General features: G+C 32.9%; 1 protein-coding gene across 3 annotated transcripts; it reads right to left on the bottom strand.

Annotated features, from left to right (window-relative positions):
* Positions 1–2,828: 2,828 nt before the first annotated feature.
* LOC114373708 (probable serine/threonine-protein kinase SIS8) lies at positions 2,829–18,012 on the bottom strand. 3 transcript variants are annotated; one of them, XM_028331228.1, is made up of 18 exons: positions 17,617–18,012; positions 15,088–15,485; positions 14,041–14,244; positions 13,392–13,580; positions 12,874–13,115; positions 12,224–12,331; positions 11,918–12,007; positions 10,672–10,767; positions 9,468–9,566; positions 7,568–7,688; positions 5,374–5,662; positions 4,871–4,994; positions 4,749–4,768; positions 4,324–4,480; positions 3,623–3,911; positions 3,456–3,528; positions 3,243–3,356; positions 2,829–3,173 (listed from the first exon to the last, which is right to left on the bottom strand). In XM_028331228.1, exons 2-17 carry the CDS (start codon positions 15,334–15,336, stop codon positions 3,274–3,276), a joined length of 2,433 nt encoding a protein of 810 aa, XP_028187029.1. In that variant the 5' UTR covers positions 15,337–15,485; positions 17,617–18,012; the 3' UTR covers positions 2,829–3,173; positions 3,243–3,273. The 3 variants fall into 3 exon arrangements, with proteins under 3 accessions (XP_028187029.1, XP_028187028.1, XP_028187030.1); XM_028331227.1 differs by having other exon boundaries at positions 2,847–3,356; positions 17,617–18,011; XM_028331229.1 differs by lacking the exon at positions 11,918–12,007 and having other exon boundaries at positions 3,040–3,356.
* Between the last annotated feature and the right edge of the window lie 1,542 nt (positions 18,013–19,554).

The following is a 19,554-nucleotide window of genomic DNA, read 5'->3' as shown; positions in this document are numbered from 1 at the left end:
TCTTCTTCCGGAAGGCTCACCGTCACCAAGCTTCCGCCATTTTTTCCGGCATCCTTTACCCTAAGGTTCATCTACCCTAAGGTTCAACTAACTTATCCTAAATGCTACACATACAGTGCAAAACAAAAGGAAAGCTAAGAAGAAGGCCACCTACCTCGAATGCAAATGGAAGAGAGAAGCCTCGCGGAGAAGATGAAGGCGGAGAAGCCTCACGGAGAAGAAGACCGCCAAGGAAGCTTGCTTTCGTGGAAGAGAGAAGAGAGGAGAAAAGCTTTTTCGCGGAAGAGAAGACAGAATGCTTCCGAAAGAGGGAAAAAGCTTTTTATGTTTTTAAATGAAGGGCAAAATTGACCTTTCAATAAATTGCTGAGAGCACCAGCAATATTGCTGGGTGCACCTAGCATATCCTATTGTTGACTCATGATGAGCTTTGGATACAAGGCAGAAATACTATATGGGCTTCGGGCCTCTAAGAGTGGGAAAAGAAGTGCACATAGCAAAGCTCTGTTGTTTTTTGCATCCTTTTTAATTATAAATGTGTTATTCATGCAACAATTCATATAATATAATAATTTATACAATTCATCAAGTTGTCTTCCAAATGGACCCCTAAAGTCCCCTGGACCTAATGTACTACTCCATCCACTTCTCTTCCACTGTTAATGAGAATTTAGGGATGGAACAGGAGGGATTTGTCTATCCTATCCCCCCCCCCCCCCCCTCTATAAAAAAACAAAGCTGAGTTTGAATTTGGATTTTAAAAAGGTGGAGGTAAAAAATTGAACTCAACTTCATTCCATCAAATTTTATTGGATTCAGGTAACTCATCTCTCTTTTTTTAAAAAATATTATTTGTTCATATACTTTAAATAAATCATATATTAAGTTATTACTTACATTTTGATTCTATATATATATATATAATTTAATAGAATAAATAACATAAACATATTTAAGAAATAAATTATAATTTTAGTTAAATGTATAATTTTTAATTTTGCTACAACTAGTATTATAATTATAATATTATTGTTTAAATATTAAAATAATTATTTTATATTTTAATAATTATAAAAATAAAATATGAAATAACTACATAATTATATAATTAATAGTTACATATAATATAACAAAAATGTGTAGCGGGACAAATATGGGATGGGAGCAAAGTAGGGAGCGGCATATCCATCCCTATTCCTGCTTTCTCAAGTCGAGGAAACCTAAACCCAACCTTGACTCCAATCAAAGTGGATTTTTCCCTTCAAACTTGAGGTGGGATCGAACGGATAGCCCAATTCAATTTTTATCAGCATGCCTAAATTAGATATCATTGGTAGCTTAGTTTGTTTTGTTGTTCAACAAGCTTTTAGATGCCCCTCCTCCATCAAATCCATTAACCAAACGTTAATAGTGCTCTTTCTCAAGATTGATAACCACATGCAAATAAATCGTTATAGGCTCATTAATCTATGTGAAAACATCTATAAGATCATAGCTAAAATTATAGTCACTCCTTCAAGTAAGTCATGCCTCAACTTATCTTTGCATGGAGGAGGTTTTTGGAATTATTAGCACCTATTACAAATGGGGGGCACGTGGCTTTCTTAGTGTATTAGGCTTCATCAATTATATACAATGAGAATGGAAAAAAAAATCTTATAACTTTGAAAGGTCAATTTTTCTCAAGGTAATTTATGTTTAAGTTCAAAATCCTTGAAGAAATTTGTCACAAAATTTATGATTTTGCATGCATATCTTAGCATCACAAATGCAAACAATGACATTAATGTATTAAATAATCTATTTTTGTTTAATCACGTTTTGAAAGGATAAGCTCTCGCATAATGCAATATGTGTTGAATAGAATAAACTCTTGCCTCAAATAGTCTATGTAACTTCATTTATAAAATGCATTAAATAGGCAAAAAATCTATGACTAAATTGTGATACTCTAAGAAAATTTAGACACAACTAGAGGAGCAGTGATGTTCATAAAATTGGATTGATCCAGTGAACCTAACAATCCAAACCAACTAACTAAATTGGTTCAAATTAGTTTGGCCGATTATTCTTTTTTCACTTTGAATCCAAATCAAACCAATTATCAATGGTTTAATTCTAAAATTTGTCCTTCAAGTTGATAACCTGATCAATTTTTACTTTAGATTCTGGTGCTTAAAATTTTGTACCTTTTGTCTTTTTCTCTCTTCTTCATTCAATTTGATTTGGTATTATCAAGTCTCTTAATTTAATCATATTTATTATGTAATTTTTTTAATGTATTTTGAGTAAAAAAAATTAATGATATATAATGATGTTTTTTTAAAGGTCAATATAAATTGTTAATTTTTATTAGTAAAAATTAATGATATATATAGAAAATATTAAATAATTAAAAATAAGAAATATTATATTGTACTACTATAAGATTAAAAAATTGATAATAATTAAGAGATAAAAATTTGAAGAACATAATTCATTTATTTTTATCTTAATTCAATGTCTCAAACTATAATAACATATTTGGTTTAGTCAAAATTTAAATCAAACCAATCCAATTAAATTTGATAGTTCAAAATTAATTTAACCCAAAATCTGAATTAGATTAACTCAAAAACACACCTAGGGAGATGAGAAAGAGATTGTTTATTGTGTAGAACTTGCTACTAAATATTTTTAGTGAGTTCTTGGACCACTTTTGTGAGTCCAATGATATCAAATAAGGTGTAAGAACTTTTGTCATTTATTATTCTAGTAATAGAATCTAAATAACAAAAAATCTCTTCTCTCAAATGACATTAAAAAATAATATTTTTTTGAAAAAAAAATTCTCAAAAGTTATTCTCTTGGATTCCAACCTCCAGCATGGAGAACTTTTAAGCAAGAATAGTGATAGATATGATAAACAAAGATTCTTGAGTTCAAAAACCCCATTAAAGAAGCTCTAACATCATTCCACTTCTTTAGTTTAGTTCTTCCTTGCCTACTTTTTTATACGTAAAAATGCAAGATTTATAACCAATTTGGTCAAAACGATTCTACACTTGGACACTGTTCTTCTCATTGCACAGAAAAATATGTTGAGAGACGGATTGGTCTCATCTTTCTCCTTGCCCCCCGAAAGAGACGAGTTGCAGCACAGGGATACGAAATTGATTCATATTTCGCATTTTCTGCGAAAAAAGAACAAAATTCACAAATAGTCCACAACATCAGCCGATAATACAATGTAACAACTCTACCCAAAGTTTTCTATGTACAAAAGATATTGCTTCAGCACAAGGAGTACTCGATGTCCACCAAACGAGAAAGAATCTCCTCACAGCTTGGCCGTTGATGACATTCTGCCCAACACTCTGCAAACAAAACAAAACAAAACCAAAGTGAAGTAAAATTAGTTAAAGCAGATAGTTGAGTTCTGTCATCAACATGTAACAAAGGAAAGTTGCAGGGACCTGAAATCAGCCTGCCTAGAGGGCCTTCTGGTATCTCCAATCTGGAACCCTCATGCGCAACGGAATAAACCACCTGATCAGCAGAGAAAAATGAAAAATTTTCAATAAAGCACACGATAGAAACAGAAATCATCATGCAACATGAACAGTTAATATGTTGAATATACCCTCTCAGGTGGTACTCCTTCCCATGGTCTGTTCAAGGTGCAGAGTTCCCACATTATCACCCCAAGGCTGAAGATATCACATTTTTCTGTGAATGGTTCATTTCGAATAAGCTCAGGAGCCATCCATTCTGGAGTTCCAGCTGAGGAAGAATCTCTCATTGGAGATTCTGTCATTATTCTTGAAAGCCCAAAATCACATATTTTGACGGTCCAATGCTTATTCACTAGACAATTTGCACTTTTCAGATCACGGTGAACAACCTTCATTCGGTGTATGCACATCAAACCCCTACACACAAGCAAGTTGTTCTCGTCAAAATTGAGATGACATTTGAAATGGGTAATACCAACGTTCATAAAACTTAAAACTGAACTGGATATTCAACCAAGTTACTTGGTGTTCATAATTCATTTGTTAAATCATTATCAAATGGGTAACAATAAATGTATTTTTTAAAATGTATTATATTAATATAATAAGATAAAATAATCATTCCCAAATTAAATATTGTGACCAAATCCACAAAAAATAAATAATGTAACACTATTAACAAAAAAGATGACAGCTATTTAAAGTAAATGGGCAGGGAAAATTTTATGATTTATTGGAAGAGGACACCCATCGTAATTAATATGTAACACCTGTTCAGCATAAATGCCAATGAAATAAGATTCTAAGTATGAATAACCATAACACTTACTTGCATATGTCACGCAGCATCCGTAGTCTTCTCCGCCAATTAAGCTTTTTCTTTTGACCGCTCAAATGCATCAAGTAATACAATGATCCCAACTCCATATATTCTGTAACCATTGACAAGCGTGGAGGCTTTGTGCATGCACCAAGAAACAAGATAACTGCATACAATTTCATCACTGGATAAATAACAGCTGAATTCATAGGAAAAAAGCTACATGAGATACCTTATAACCAAAGTGTGCATAATATTATTCTCAAACATTTTGAGTAAGGAATATTTTATTAAAATAATTATATCAGTTGAAACAACAAAAGAGAACAATTCAGATTCACTTCCATTGACTACCATATATGAAATACAAAATGTTCAAGAACAATGTGAAAGTCACAGCTACAGAAGAGTATAGTAAAGATGTTGGAGAATACCATTAGGATGTCGGAGCCGGCTGGAGGAAAACAAATACCAATTCAGAAAGGAAAGCACGAGTCAGAAAATGTTAATATAGAACACAGAATTGCTGAAAGACAACATATGAATGGCAACATACCTCAGAATAGATATCTCGTTGCAAAAGTCTTCCATATTTTCAGCAGTTAAATCTTGCTCTAGAAAAACCTTGATTGCAACATCTGTGCCATTCCATATGCCACGGAAAACTTCTCCAAAGAAACCTAACAAAGAACAATACATCAATGGTCAAGCAACTATTACTTTACAAGGTCATCCGTCAATAAGTCCCTTGAAACAGTAATTGACCATAAACCTTAAAGGCTTAAACTTGCCAAAAGGAAATTTTATTTTTCTAAAGTTGATTAGCACTTCCACTTAAAATTGCATTACATAAATACACTCCAACTAAATACTTAAACTCCTTTCTAATAAAGCAAATCAAATCAAGATATTTCCCCTCTTGTACCTACTGAAACTTAAAATCAACATCTTTGCAATTCAATCAAGACTCTTAACCTACTTTCCCGTATGAATGATTTGAAATCATTATATGTGCAGATCATAAATCATATGATTTTAACTGCAAGAGGTAATACATACCTATCCCTACGCGAGTTCCAACAGTCAATTCTGAGAAGTCAATGTTCCATTTTTCATATGGTAACAGAGGTTTATTATTGAACATTGGAGATTCCAGTACTTTATTCCATGTTGACTCCATTTCATCATTCACTCCGTATCTTGATGGCCCACTTCTCTCAGAAGCCTGGCCTCTATAATCATGTGGTGAAGATGGTAATGACATTGCCTTTTGTGAAGTTCCTTGGTCACGCTGAAAAGAATATAGGGCAGATCTTTCATCATGGCCATCAAGATGGAAATTTGACACCTGTCATAGCAGAATGAGAATCACATGTAGAGCATGAAATATAAATTGAACTGAATAAGCAAACCCCTCACCCTCTTCTAAAAAATGGGTAAAAAGACACTTCATGTTTGAAACAAAAGCTAATCCAATTATTTTTTGGGCCAAGCCACACATGTTAATTGTTAATACTATAACCATCAACAAAAAAATATACATAATTCACAAGACACTAACTTCAATAAACCATACATTTTTAACATATTGAGGTTGGAAGCCGTATGCAACCCTGATGCAGGACACCCTAGCTCAAAGAAAGCTTAAGTTTAAAATCAAATTGACTCCATATTCTGGCTTAGATCACAATTATGAATTATCCACAGTTTTAAGAATTAACAAGTGTTTCATTTTACATTTTCAGTCATAGCAGCAGTTTTGTGGTGGCTTTATTTCCTGGTCTACTGTTGTATATGGGTTTTGTTTTGTTATTTAGAGGTGTATTGAGTTTTGTTTTAATCTCTTCCCTTCACAGATTTCGTGATAGTAGAGTTTCAATACTTATAGAAATAGGACTCTATTATAAATCTTGTGGGATAAATTACAGGTCTATTTAAATGGTTGTAATGAATCTTTTTTTGATAGAATATACTTTAAGAACTATGAAAGCATAACTTGCTTTCATGATTGTGATATAATCAAACCTTAGGGGGGGCATTTGTTTCATAGAATCTTAATGAATTCCTGGAAATATGAAGATGGGAATATAAATTCTCATGTTTTTTACAAGTGTTTAAAAAAGTATTCCCGGGTATTATTGATTCCTAGGAATGCTATAATTTTCTTTTTTACCATGCTTTCTTACATTTATATTCCCATGAGGAGGGGGAAGGAAAATGACATTCCCATAGGAATGTGAAAATTTATTGTCTAATAAACATGTATGTAACTTTCTTTTTTATTTAAATTATTTTATATTTTAAATTTTAAAAACTATTCCCAGGAATGTTAAAATGTAACCAAACATTTTTTTTTAAATACACGGGAATGATATTCCCATGTTATATTCCTGGGAATAACATTCCTAAGAATGTGAGAAGAATCTGTGAAACAAACGCCCCCTAGGAGTGATGTTTAGGATCTAAATTCCTACTTGTACTTATTTTTTCTATTCTATTTATTCCCGATCCTGGTCTTTTGGTAGACATCAATAATCACCAGATCAAAACACTACATTCAATTTGTACTAAAACCCGTCAGGGTTCAGACCCAAATATATCTGGCAGGTACTGTTCAAACCACCCATACAGGCACTGTTTTGACCCTTTAAACCTTATCCTAAAGATCATCTTTGACCCTATTCTTCCAACATCAAGACCTTGTTGATTTTATTCTAGCATCAATGTCTGGTAAATTTCATGTCTTATACATAGTTAATCTGTTTTACTTCAACACTGCTCCTGTTTGGGATACTTCAGATAATCTTCCCTAACATTTCAATTTTTTTCCAACAGTAATCACCCCAATAACAAATGTCCTTGCCAGTAAAATCTTTTTGGTGATGAAGCAGAAACAGAAAAATTATGAGAAATCAATATTGACACCCAAATATTAGAAGATACGGAAGAACCAAATCAAGAAATATTAGCACAGAGAAGATAATTTCTTAAGATGAGATTTTTCCAGCCAAGACAATTCTGAAGTAATTTGCCAAACACAATATTTTTGAGAAACAGATAAGAAGAGATATGGAAATCAGTCAACAAAATGATAGCCATGTTCATCATGACTGTCAAAAAAATTGAGAAAACTTAGGTTTAGAAGCAAGATATAAAGAGTTGTTTGATGAGATGCTGAAAGACGCACAGGCAAAGACAGAATAGAAGGTTTAAATAATAGCAAATTCCACTGTTAAAAATAATGCAGACATACATTTTTCTGAAGATTTGCATCACTACTACTATTGTTTGGAGAATTGGGGAATGAGTTATCATCCCCTCGTTCTCTCAAGAGACGGTTTTGCTTCAGAGTTTCATTCATTGCCCGTACAGCCCTACAGTGAAGAGATCTTGGGTTATCACAGTATTTCAAACATCTAGCATATCAGCACACATACAGAACATTAAACAAATAAAATAACAAATAACTATGAAGTTTGGAAATTGGAATAGAAGGATCATTAATGTACTCAGACACAGGTACATATCACAATCACGCATTAGTTGCATTACTTATTTAGCTTAAAGCATAAACCAGACAAAGCAGTCAAGTCTCCGGTCATAACAATATAACAAATTAATTCGTTTTGAAGTTAGAAGAAAAGCAAAGATTAACTGATCAAGCAATTCAGACCCAATGCATTTTTATTTTACACAAAATATCTATTAAAAATGTAGAAATATACATGGCACAAGGAGTAAGGAATCCTCTTAAAACAAAGGAGGAAAAAAGGGAAAGAATTAAGAAAAATAAATAAAGATGCTCATCCGGCATCCCTTTCATATCAGGTAAAGGAAACCCTTGCTAATAAGCATTTAGCTCAATTAGCACTGGCTCACTTTACTTGGATGCAATGACAATGTCAGAGGTTCAACCTCCACTATCTCCCTCCCCTGTGACCTATTTGTGTCCTTGCACCTCCAATGTACTAGAACAAAGTTTCGTCCATAAAAGAGGAACTAAACATCTGAAACTAAAATTATTGCATTACATTCAAGTCAAATGCACCATACTACAGCAAAAAGAGCATATCCCAACAGAGTAGGTAGTGTTTGGTCCAGCTTTTTTAGGGTTCTCATCTCGTTAAAAGAAGAAGCTCCGCCAATTAGCTTCATTAGAAGCTCTATTAAGAGTTTTTCTAAAATTGCTTTTGACCCAGCTTCTCCTTTTAAAGAAAAATAAAGAGAAGCCCATACAATACAAGCCAGGCCAAACACTACCAAAAAAAGGGCAGCCCAGTGCAAAAGGCTCCCACCATTTAAAGGTCTACGGGTCATATTTACCAAGCAACCCTCCCCCAAAGCAGAGATACGATACTGTTTCAGTTGTAAGAACCCACCGCCACAAGGCTCAACCTCTAACAGGGTAAGTTAAAATACTTAGATCACAGTGGGCTTCATTTACCTCTGGATTGAATAATATGAATATGAAAGTAAAGATACAGAAAGACAACCTAAAAAAACCACAAATGAAATGAATAACATCCAACTTCAAAATTGGCAATGATGTTATCTTTGCTCCACAAATAAATCACATCCAGCTTCAAATGCCAAAAGATGTTACGTCTACCCCAACTGGACCAAGTTTTATGAACCTCTATTAATACAAATTACCAGTTCTGACCTGGGCATCTGTAATTGTTTACAAGATTTTAAAATAAATAAATAGAAGACCCTTACTTGATGAGTTTGGTTGCTGTGCTAACACCATTTTCTACTAATGGTCAGTTAACCTAACAGAGAAGTCAAATAACTAAAAGAGAAGCAAAAATCAAACTCTCTAAACTTGAAAAACCAAATGCAGAAAATAACAAAAAAGGAAAACAAAGGTTTTAAAATAAAGAGTTGATTACCTAGATGTCTACCAAAAAAAAATTATGTTCAATGAACAGAATGATCCAGGGAAGCTATCATCTTTAACATATCCACGCACAAATGCATGTGAGAATGCATATGTCGAAAAGGAATGTATCACATGGAAGAAAAAATGCCAGAAAATGGAAACTCAGTGATTCACTCAAACATTTCAAAGCAGACAACACAATATACCAAAGAAAGCACACTTCACAATGAAGCAAGTATAAATCCAGAAGCATCTTAGAACAACAATCAACCTTACGATATCATCTCCAATCTCTGGTGTAATGCTGATGCTTCTTCTTCGTATCCGACGAGCTTCTGACGAGGATGTGCCATCTGACCTATAGCTGGATCTGCGAAATGGACAAACTCCTTATAAATCATGTATTTAAGAAATCATGAGAAAATAAAGAACAAGGGACAAGAGCAAAATAAGTAAATGCCAGCCGACACAATCTCATTCCACTTAATCCCATTCAACTCAACAAACCTACAAGTAGGAGGAAAGACATGCTTTTGCATGAAGGGTATGTAAGAAAACAGAACTTCAAAAGCAGCAACAACCCACAAAAACAAATTATGAGCAGAAAAGCAAATCATTTCTACAGTCCCTAGTCAACTATAATTTTTTCTACTTCTTTATTTGGTTTTAAGTTTTGTCAGATACGATGATAACACCTCAGGCTTGAACAGACATAAGACTGAATGTGAAGATATTAAGATAAAAGCACATACTTGATGAGAGTTATACACAACATTGTTATAACATTACAATACTACATAAAGTTATGTTGAGTGTTTGATTGCCCCTCAAGAAGCACATCATTAGATTATATATATATATATATATATATAAAGAGAGAGAGGAGGGATCAAGTTACTCCAAGGGTAACTCTAAGAGAGTTACTCCTCATCTCACCATTCATTTTCTTGTAATCTAATGGTTGTAATTAGTCACTTATCTTAACCATTAGATTTCAAAAAAAAAAATGAATGGTGAGGATGGAGAGTAACTTGATCCCTCCTCATATATATGAAATCCCTAATTTTGTTTCATTCCAAAATTCCAATTGCTTCAATTTCAGAAGATAGAGTGAATAAGGCTATAGGCTGCATGTTTTGCTTTCATCATATGCATTTGTTTTCAAACATGGGCTAGTGTGAGGCCTTTATAGATCAGAAGAAACAAGCGTGACAGCGGTAGCACAACACTAGAGTGAGTATAATGGCTCCACTGTCTCTGCCAATATTGCCTTTGCTACATGGCTCACAAGCTTGATTACATTCTTATAGTGAAGAATTGAAAGGAAGCAAACGAATTGGTGATACTAGTAGGATCGCTGATTCTAAAGTGCGCAGAGAAAACTGGTAACTTGTTGCTGAGAAGAGTAATGGGCTACTTACAAAAACATGTAATGCCCTATGACTTTACATTTAAGGGATAATAAAGATTCAAACCTTGATGTAGCCTGATCATCGGTAAAATCTCTAAACGTTGTCCTATCACCACTAAGCATGGACCTTCCACGTGCTCGAAATGATGGATGTTCTGGACTGCAAAACCAGAAATATTTCCAACACAAAAAGAAGGCTGAGAAGTATTTAGAATTAGGAGACTGTTTAGATTAAGATACCTTTGCCACTAAATGCAAAATGATAACATACATAGAGCAATTCGAAAGACAAACTTGGAATGTCCTAAGTACTAACCAAAAATATTAATGGAAAATCTCCACTAAAGTTAGCATTATTCTATTCTATCAGGAAAAGTGAAATTCATTCTCAGTTTCATCACCGCAATTCTGACAAGTATTTTTGCTCCAATCATGGCCATGCAGTGCTAGTGCATGCATAGAACTAGGGCTGTCATCTTGTGCCACACCCAAAACATCAATGTCTTTAGTCATAAATGCATAACTTTTATAAGTCCAAATACACTATGAAGACTATAGAGACCAAACATCAACCTTCTGAAGCCATGAAATTTCTCAATAATAAGTAATTCTACCTCTAAACTGTCCATACTAATGTCAATAAAATGTCTTTATCACAAATAACCATGTGCAGTTATCGTCACTTTCTCCCAATATGATGCTTGTTCTTGATCTTCTTCCTATCTACTATGATACACTACTACTGGATTTCTCAGTCTGAAACCAGACAAAGAGTGTTGTGCAATCAATAATTAAGTATATCAAGTAAATTCACCTATGCTGCTTCCAAGAATCACCGTGTAGTGTAAAAATGAAAACTATGATAGAGTAATAGTGAATTTCACTATCTCACAGACCATGACCATTACTTCTGTGAAAATTTGTAATATGAGAAACAAGCATTCCATATCTGGCAAGACTAATCAGTAATCATAAAATCTATCCTATAAAATTGGGTACAGAACAACTTCAGATAACATTCCATACTTGTTCTTGCCAACAATGTCTACAGCTATGCCTTGTAGTGTCACACTCTAGGCTCTGGCCCATCAAGACTCTAAACCATCAAATACTGACAGAGACCAAGAGAACAAGAGCAAACCAGTATTGAAAAAACACTCATTGCCATCAAAGTTAAATGAAAGGTTTTATCAAACAAATCAAACAGAGAAAAGATTCTAAACACCATGATCAGCAAAGTAACAAAAACCAAGATCATTTATAATATGGATCGTGTGTTTGGAACCTAAACCAAACTTATGCATACCCACCTTGAACTAGCTGTCCTCTGTTCAGCAATGACCTTTCTCCGACTACGCCGACCAAATGCAGTAGCAATGTTGGGTTCACTATGTGACAAACTAAGATAATTGACAAAAAAAGAATTCAAACAACAAACAGTTTGTACTTAGTACTGTACATTTTTACAGATTCTAGTAAAAAAGCTTCCCAAATTATACACAAAAAACTAATATAATAAAAACTAGAGGTGAAGAAAAAGTAGACCATCTGCAACTGAAATGAAAACGAGAGAAAGCCACCATGAAACATGGCTGATAAGCAATGGAAAGTATTACCTTAAATTGCTATTTGATCGTAACATCACGTTTCTCAAGGAAAGGCCTGATACATTCGAAGATGCTTCAAATCTTCTATGGAATTGGAGGTTTTCCTCCTTCTCAGCACTGTAAGAGGGGACACAAAAATACCATCAATTAACATCTCTTGAAACTGGAAGAAAAGATATAAAGATTAAAGATAGAGGTCTAAAGGTTTTGTACCTATAGTCTCACAATTCATTTATCATTGAGAATGTAGGAATGTTGTATTTGACCAAAATGTTCAGTGCAAGATAAATTTGACAATTATTTGGCAAATGCATAAAAAAAAGCTAATGGCTTTATGACACTTTTGAGCCCAATGTTATCCTAATTTTGAATTGCAACAACAATGTTATCTGTCTGATGCTGATGTGGTCATGCCATTTTCCAGCATGACATAAAACCTTATGGCAATGCTCTTATTGAATTTGTTGACTTGGAGATGGCGTGTCATAATACTAGATCAGGAAAATAAGAGTTGCAACATTATTGCAGCAATTTAATAACTACAACATAACATTGTTGTAATTAAAATTAGTGTAACCATAATCAAATTTAAAGGGAACAAAAATGTTATCGAGTCAAAGCAAAAATAACAACAGTTTTTAAACCTGTTAGAATCTAACCTCTCTGAAACCCCAAATAAAGGGCTGTTTGGTTCTAATGGTGAATCACAAGAATCATTTTCTGCTGAATCACTCTCTCCTGCAGAAATGTGAGTCATAAAAACTGACTTGGTTGATCGTGGTAACAATTGGCCTGGAAATCGCATAAGATCAACCAGCATTTCCAGAGAATTTAATACGACTATCACAGACATATGCTTGTATGAATCTTGACATTCAATAGCTCCATCATTTGGCAAGCCCTGATAAAGAGAATGGTAGTACAAGATATATCCTTATAAATTATATATGATGATGAACAAAAATTGAATAATAACAACAACAAGCCAAGCCGTTATCCCCCACTAGGTGAGAAGAGAGTGGCAAACTAGTATACAACATTGAGTCACAACCATTAATTCTTATGCTAAATGCATTGTAAATTTGTAAGTATATTCAAACATTAGTGAACTGGCGGTCAAGTGTAGACAGTGTATGGCAGAGAGAAATCGAGCCCACCAACAGAAATCAGAGCTTACCACCATGAGCCTACTTTCAAGACCAACGGTATCAGCTAATACTTTAAATAAGATAGCTCGAGGACGGCAAGAACCATGCTTTATTTGCCCCAGCATCTGGACTCCTCGATTCTCAAACATGTGAGAGGTTTCATCTAGTGCAGCTTTTGCAGGACTTTCCACATTGGGACGCTTATAAAAATCAGAAACCTGTTCATAAATAGAGGACAAAATAAGCATAAAACACCTTTAACTATGTTTAGAAAATAAACTAAATAATAAATGAAGTCAATAAAAAGAAAGTTCCCACACATAATTAATCTAATTCCTATAAAGCCCACCAACAGACTTGTAAATAATATGATTTCTTCCAAAACAAAGTTGTAGCTGACCATGACTAACATCAGAAAGCAAAACATATTAACACAGACGAGCCAAATGAGTTTAAAATAAACATGTTTCTTGAAAAGTTTATACTATTTCTATTGTGGAAATTTGCATTTTGAAAATTGTTCCGAAATAATATGCATCAAAATTGTAAAATACATTTTTGTAGAAGGAAAAAATTAACTTCCAGGTTCCAATTATGACAATAAAGCAACAATAATATGCTAGGATATCTTTATACATAAAACAAGGGCAGCACAATAAGATGTGGTAAAATACATACTAATCCAGCTATCTTCTTAATTATGGCAGCTGGATTTGCGTTTAATCCTCTAACTAATGCCATAATTAATTGCTTTAACATGGATAGCTTTTTATCTTTCTCTGAATCCACAAGAATGATATCAGCCTTAAAACCCTCTCCACCCAGAGCATGAAGTTCGTCCAAGGTAGGAATACTATCAAAAAGTTCTTTGAGTCTTGTCTCCTGCATGTTATCAAATTAATTAATTAAAATGCAGTGTTAGGAAAATCATTTTAGTTACACATCAAGAACCAGGATACCATCAATACATGTCACGATCATGAATGAGCAGAGGTTATTGAAACACATAGTAAAAATTATCTGATGCAGCTAAGTAATCATAAGAACTTGAAAAACCATATTTAACAGAACATGATAAAATAGGATTAGCTCCCAGCAAGAAATTTCATCTGATTACAATCTGAAAGTTTACAGAATAACACCTGCAAATAAAATACATAAAATATTTTTTGCCAATGTCAAATTCCAGATTGTACTGAATTTCCCTCTCTATGCATAACTAAATTATAATTTCGTTAATGATATTATAAACACCAACTACTTAGCAGAAGCTAAAGAGACACCTTTAGTCTCTGTAATCACTAATCAGCACATTTAAAATGTTCAATTAAACAGCAATAACATGCACATTGTAACTTAAGCTCTACTAATTATAAACCTCTTGTGTCGAGCAACACCAACATCTGTATAATGCAAGAAACAATCTTTAACAAGTAAATGCAGAAGATTGTTAATACTATTCCTACAATGTATATAACTTGAGCACTAGTATGAAAAATAAATCCACAGTTCTGTGTAACCCTCTCTCACACAATCACACAGATAAACCTTCTTTCATTTTTGGTCAAAAATAAATATTATGTAAAATCATTTTTTGAACCTGCACTCCATCTAATAGCTTAAGCTTTTAAGAGAGACCTTAACAAGAAAATATTACTAGCAACTCTAGGATGAGCGAATAGACATCTTGCATACTAAGAAGGTAATGTATAAATCAATCCTCACCGGAATGACTGAGTAAAAACCATTTGGTATTGGTTCTGAAAGCATTCCAGTCTGCCAGAGTGTTTGTGATGCTTTCAGAGAAGACAGCACATCTTCGACAACATGTCGAGGAGATTCCTTATTACTTAAGGTCTCATCTTGAGAACCCAAAGAAACAGATCCAAATTTTTCAACAAAATCTGAAGGCCACCACAACACATTAGATGGCCCTTGCTCTGCCGGCCCTGCATCTTCTCGTGTCTCCTCCATGTTCTTATATATTTAGAATGAAAAACCATTTCGCCACAATTATTAACCCATAAGAGACATATCCAGGCTAAAGGTTGTTCTTAAAATAAAAAATCATTGAAATATATATTTCAGTAACTCCAACTGCTTCAAGCTGGAGATCATGTAACCTGCATGAACCAAAAACCAAGGATATAACATATTAAAAAAATAAAACACCAGATTTCAAAGTAATGAAAATTTTCAAAATCGTAACACATGAAACTGAAGCTTACAACAAAGAGCCAAAAAAGATTACTATACAAAAATAAAAGTAGCAAATTTGTTAGCATTGCCCGAGCTCCACTGTGCATGAATCCCATGACACTAATGGATCATTCACTTAGATGATTCCCAAATCAACCATAGATGGTAAAGTTCAGAACTGATATTATCACTATGGTGAGCTCAGGACACCAGGAAGCAATGACTATCTCAGTCCAAATCATTCATAATAAAAGAGTAAGTCTCTTTGTGCAAGTTATCACATTTCCAACAAATCATTATTCATATGAAAACTATAAGCATCATCAGATACCAAACCCGCAATTATGTAACCTATTTGCTCTCTCAGAAGGAAACAAAAATGCATGAATAAATGTTGACTTATTGAAACCTTCTGTAGACCATTTTCAACTCAGCACTTTCCCACTATTAAAAAATGAATACAAAGGAATCACCATGATGCATCCTCCTAAATCAAACAAACAGATAATGACAAAGACATATATGAGAAATATCAAATATCTAGATTAAAGTGCAGAACATATCTTCAATATTGGAGGTGTAGAAAAAGTTATACCGTGTAACTGTGGAATATTCATATAACCAAACCATTCTTGTGAAATCTGTCATCACACCTATATAATGTATTGACGACAGAAATTTCCACTCCCATCTATTAATTACAATTGTAACTCCAAATGTTATTGCATCTACATTGAAATTCTTATAATTTCTATATTAACTAGTTTTAAATATTCTGACTGTTTTATTTATCCTCTCCTAGTGGGATAAAGCTTTTTGTTGTTGTTTACTAACTTATAAGTTATAATATATTCCTCTAGAGTGCCAATGCAAAGAATAACTCGGTCACCTTATATTTGACCAAAATAGTCTGTATACGAAAATGATACAAGTAAATAAGATAAGCCCCACTGAAGCAAGAAGGAATATTTCACCTCATGAATAAACACCAGGTCATAAGAATAAGACATCATCAATACCATTATCACTCTTTACAATTTGTTGTTGTACTATTCATTGCACATCCAAAGGGAAACTCTTGGCACAAAACTAAATTCCCCAAAAGTATTTATAATTGCCCTTTATTTTGTATGCCAAAGAATCTCTCCTATCCTTGCTTCTTTCAAGTATGTTCATTTCGACCTGTATTATTAGCACAAATCGTACAATCTCCATCCTCATTTTTTCAGCTAAATTGAGTATTCCTACTCAACGCCAAGTCTATTCTTTTTCCATGGTCAACTTTGTTTTCACCTTTTTCCATTAATTCTTGCCCCTTTTTTATGGTTTCTACATTTTGTTTTAAACAACAAAAAAGGGAAAGCTCCGAATTATTTTGTCTTGTTTTAAACCATTTCCTTGTACTGTATTAGTTTATTTATGTATTTTCATAATCAAATCAGCATGAGAAAAAAAAAACAGAAAAAGGTAATAATAAGTCAGTAACAATCCAGCACGCGGCACAGAGACAGAACTAGTTACTTGTATGACAAAAATACGACTCAGAAACTTCCTAACACGGTAGATTGCTCTCATAAATCTGCAAGAAAAATCACAGCAGCATTAAATAGTTTGAAAGCACATGTCATATCATATCATAACCTCTTTAAAAGAGTGCCTGCACAGTTCAATTCAAATTTCAACCACCTAACACTGCAAAATCGCGAGTTCAGCCAATTCAACGATCCAAATTCAAATTCTCAAAAACCAACAGTATCGCAATAACAATGAAAACCACATTCAGATCAAACAAATGACCTACTTACATCCCACACATACTCAACTCCATTCGCAGCAAATCACAAAAATCGAATTGAAAAAAATTGACATCTTCGAAAAAGCACATCGAAGAACCAATGCGAGGAGACAGAAACAATGTCTGAAGTGAGGATGCTAAGCCATCGGAAAGAAGAAGCAAAACACAACCGAATTGAAATCGCTAGCAATAATAATAATAAATACGAGTAAAAGCGGAAAGTAAAATGATCAGGGAGATAGAAGGAGTAGCAAATTCACCGGCAGCAGATCCAAGCATTCGAGTCCGAATCTGGGTTTGCGTCCAATAGCATTTGAATCTGAATCAGCTAAAAATAAGGCGGAATCATGGCTGCGCATAAAAAAGAAAGGAAGAGAGAGAGAGAAGAAAAGTGTGATGTGAAGGAGGAAATGAGAGATTTGAGGTTGGGGTTTTGGATTGATGATGGAAGAAGAAAGAAAAGAGAAGGGATGATGCGCTTTTTGTTTGCAGGGAGAGGGAGAGGGTGTGAGTCACGTGCAGTGCGAGAGGGATCTGGGAACCTCTCCCCGACAGCCAGCTAGCAAAAGGGTTGGCTCACCAACATCCACAACTTCTTACGCGTCAAAACTATTATGCTCTCCTCTAGCCTATAGCCTATAGGCCTCTCTACTCTGCCCTTTTCATTATTGCTTATTCAAGATCATCACTTTCATGCATTCACCTTCCTCCCTTAAATAAATAAATATGCTATCATATTTTTTTTATTACTAATCACAACACTCTTATGTAAGATATTTGTTATTAACAAAAACGATAGTATAACATGGTAATCAGATGATATACAAACTAGTAAATTACTAAACAAATTAATGTTACAAATATATATTTTTAACACACTCTCCATTTATTAGATGAAAATAATTAAAAATAATAAAATTTTGTGAGTCTCGCATATAAAACTAACTCTTTGAAATAATTTAAAAGTATAAAATAAAAAAATAATAATATTATGATTTATTTTTAAAAAAGATAATAAAAAAAATTAATAAATATATAAGAATATAATTGAGAGAAAATATAAAACATTAGAAACTAATATTTTAAAAAATATTCCATCAAATAACATTTCAAAAAATATTATAAATTACTAAAAAAAACGTTTTCTTACCAAACAGTGGAATAAGCTCTTTGACCCATAAAAAAAATAAAAAACAGTTAAAATGTTTTGTTGAATATAATCATAATATATACTATTGAGCAAAAAGATGAATTGACACATATTTATTTTAATTTAATTAATATTCTTTAATTCAACCTCATATTTATTTCAATTTAACTAATAAAGTTTGAATTCAAACTCTAAATATACAATTGTATTACACTTTTAGAAAAATAAAATTATCACTCATAATAATTTTAGTTAACTCAAACATAATTGACTCATTGGTCAAATTCATGGTCATGTGGAAGATAGTGCAATCTCGTATAAAAAATGATTTCAAAATATGATCATTTATAGTTATTTTTAAAATTTATTTTGGATGCATTTTAGTGTAAAAAAACTTGCATGACCAATTAATAAAAAATTATATTTTCAAAGATAATTATTATAAAAATCAACAAATTAATTTTACTTGTGATTGGATGGCCATTAAAGACCATTTACTCTCATTTCTTTAATGTTAAGAGAATATTTGACATTTATTAAAATAGGTTCATTCAAACAAAAATTTATTTTAAACCGTAAATACTTTTTTACAACTTCTTAAAAACTGAATAATATATTTTTAAGAATAATTAATTAGAAAACATACACTAATAATAACCATTTTAACTATATGAATTTAAATTTAAATTGGCATATTGGATATTAATTATTTTACATACATCACGCTAATATAAAAAAATAGTCAAATACTTCCTTCAAACTATTCAAAGAGGTGTTTATTTTCAATTGACATTAAAAAAATTTATAAACATTCTTGCACTAAAAATTAAATAATTTCTCTGATTTGTATCTGTTTCTTTTGTCTACAAAGATGAATAATTTACAAAGGCTACCAAAGACTTGGAGTACGTATGAGAATATATAGTCTTTTGGTACAACTAGTAGGTAAAATCTTGGTGGACCCTAAGGTCAATGGACCCCAACCAATTCATACCTTGATCAAGTTGACACACACGTGGGGAACTAATATAGGAACAAGTTATTGGTT

This window comes from Glycine soja, chromosome 11 (genome assembly GCF_004193775.1).
Source record: "Glycine soja cultivar W05 chromosome 11, ASM419377v2, whole genome shotgun sequence".
Lineage (NCBI taxonomy): Eukaryota > Viridiplantae > Streptophyta > Magnoliopsida > Fabales > Fabaceae > Glycine > Glycine soja.
This window is presented reverse-complemented; position numbering and strand designations above follow the sequence as displayed.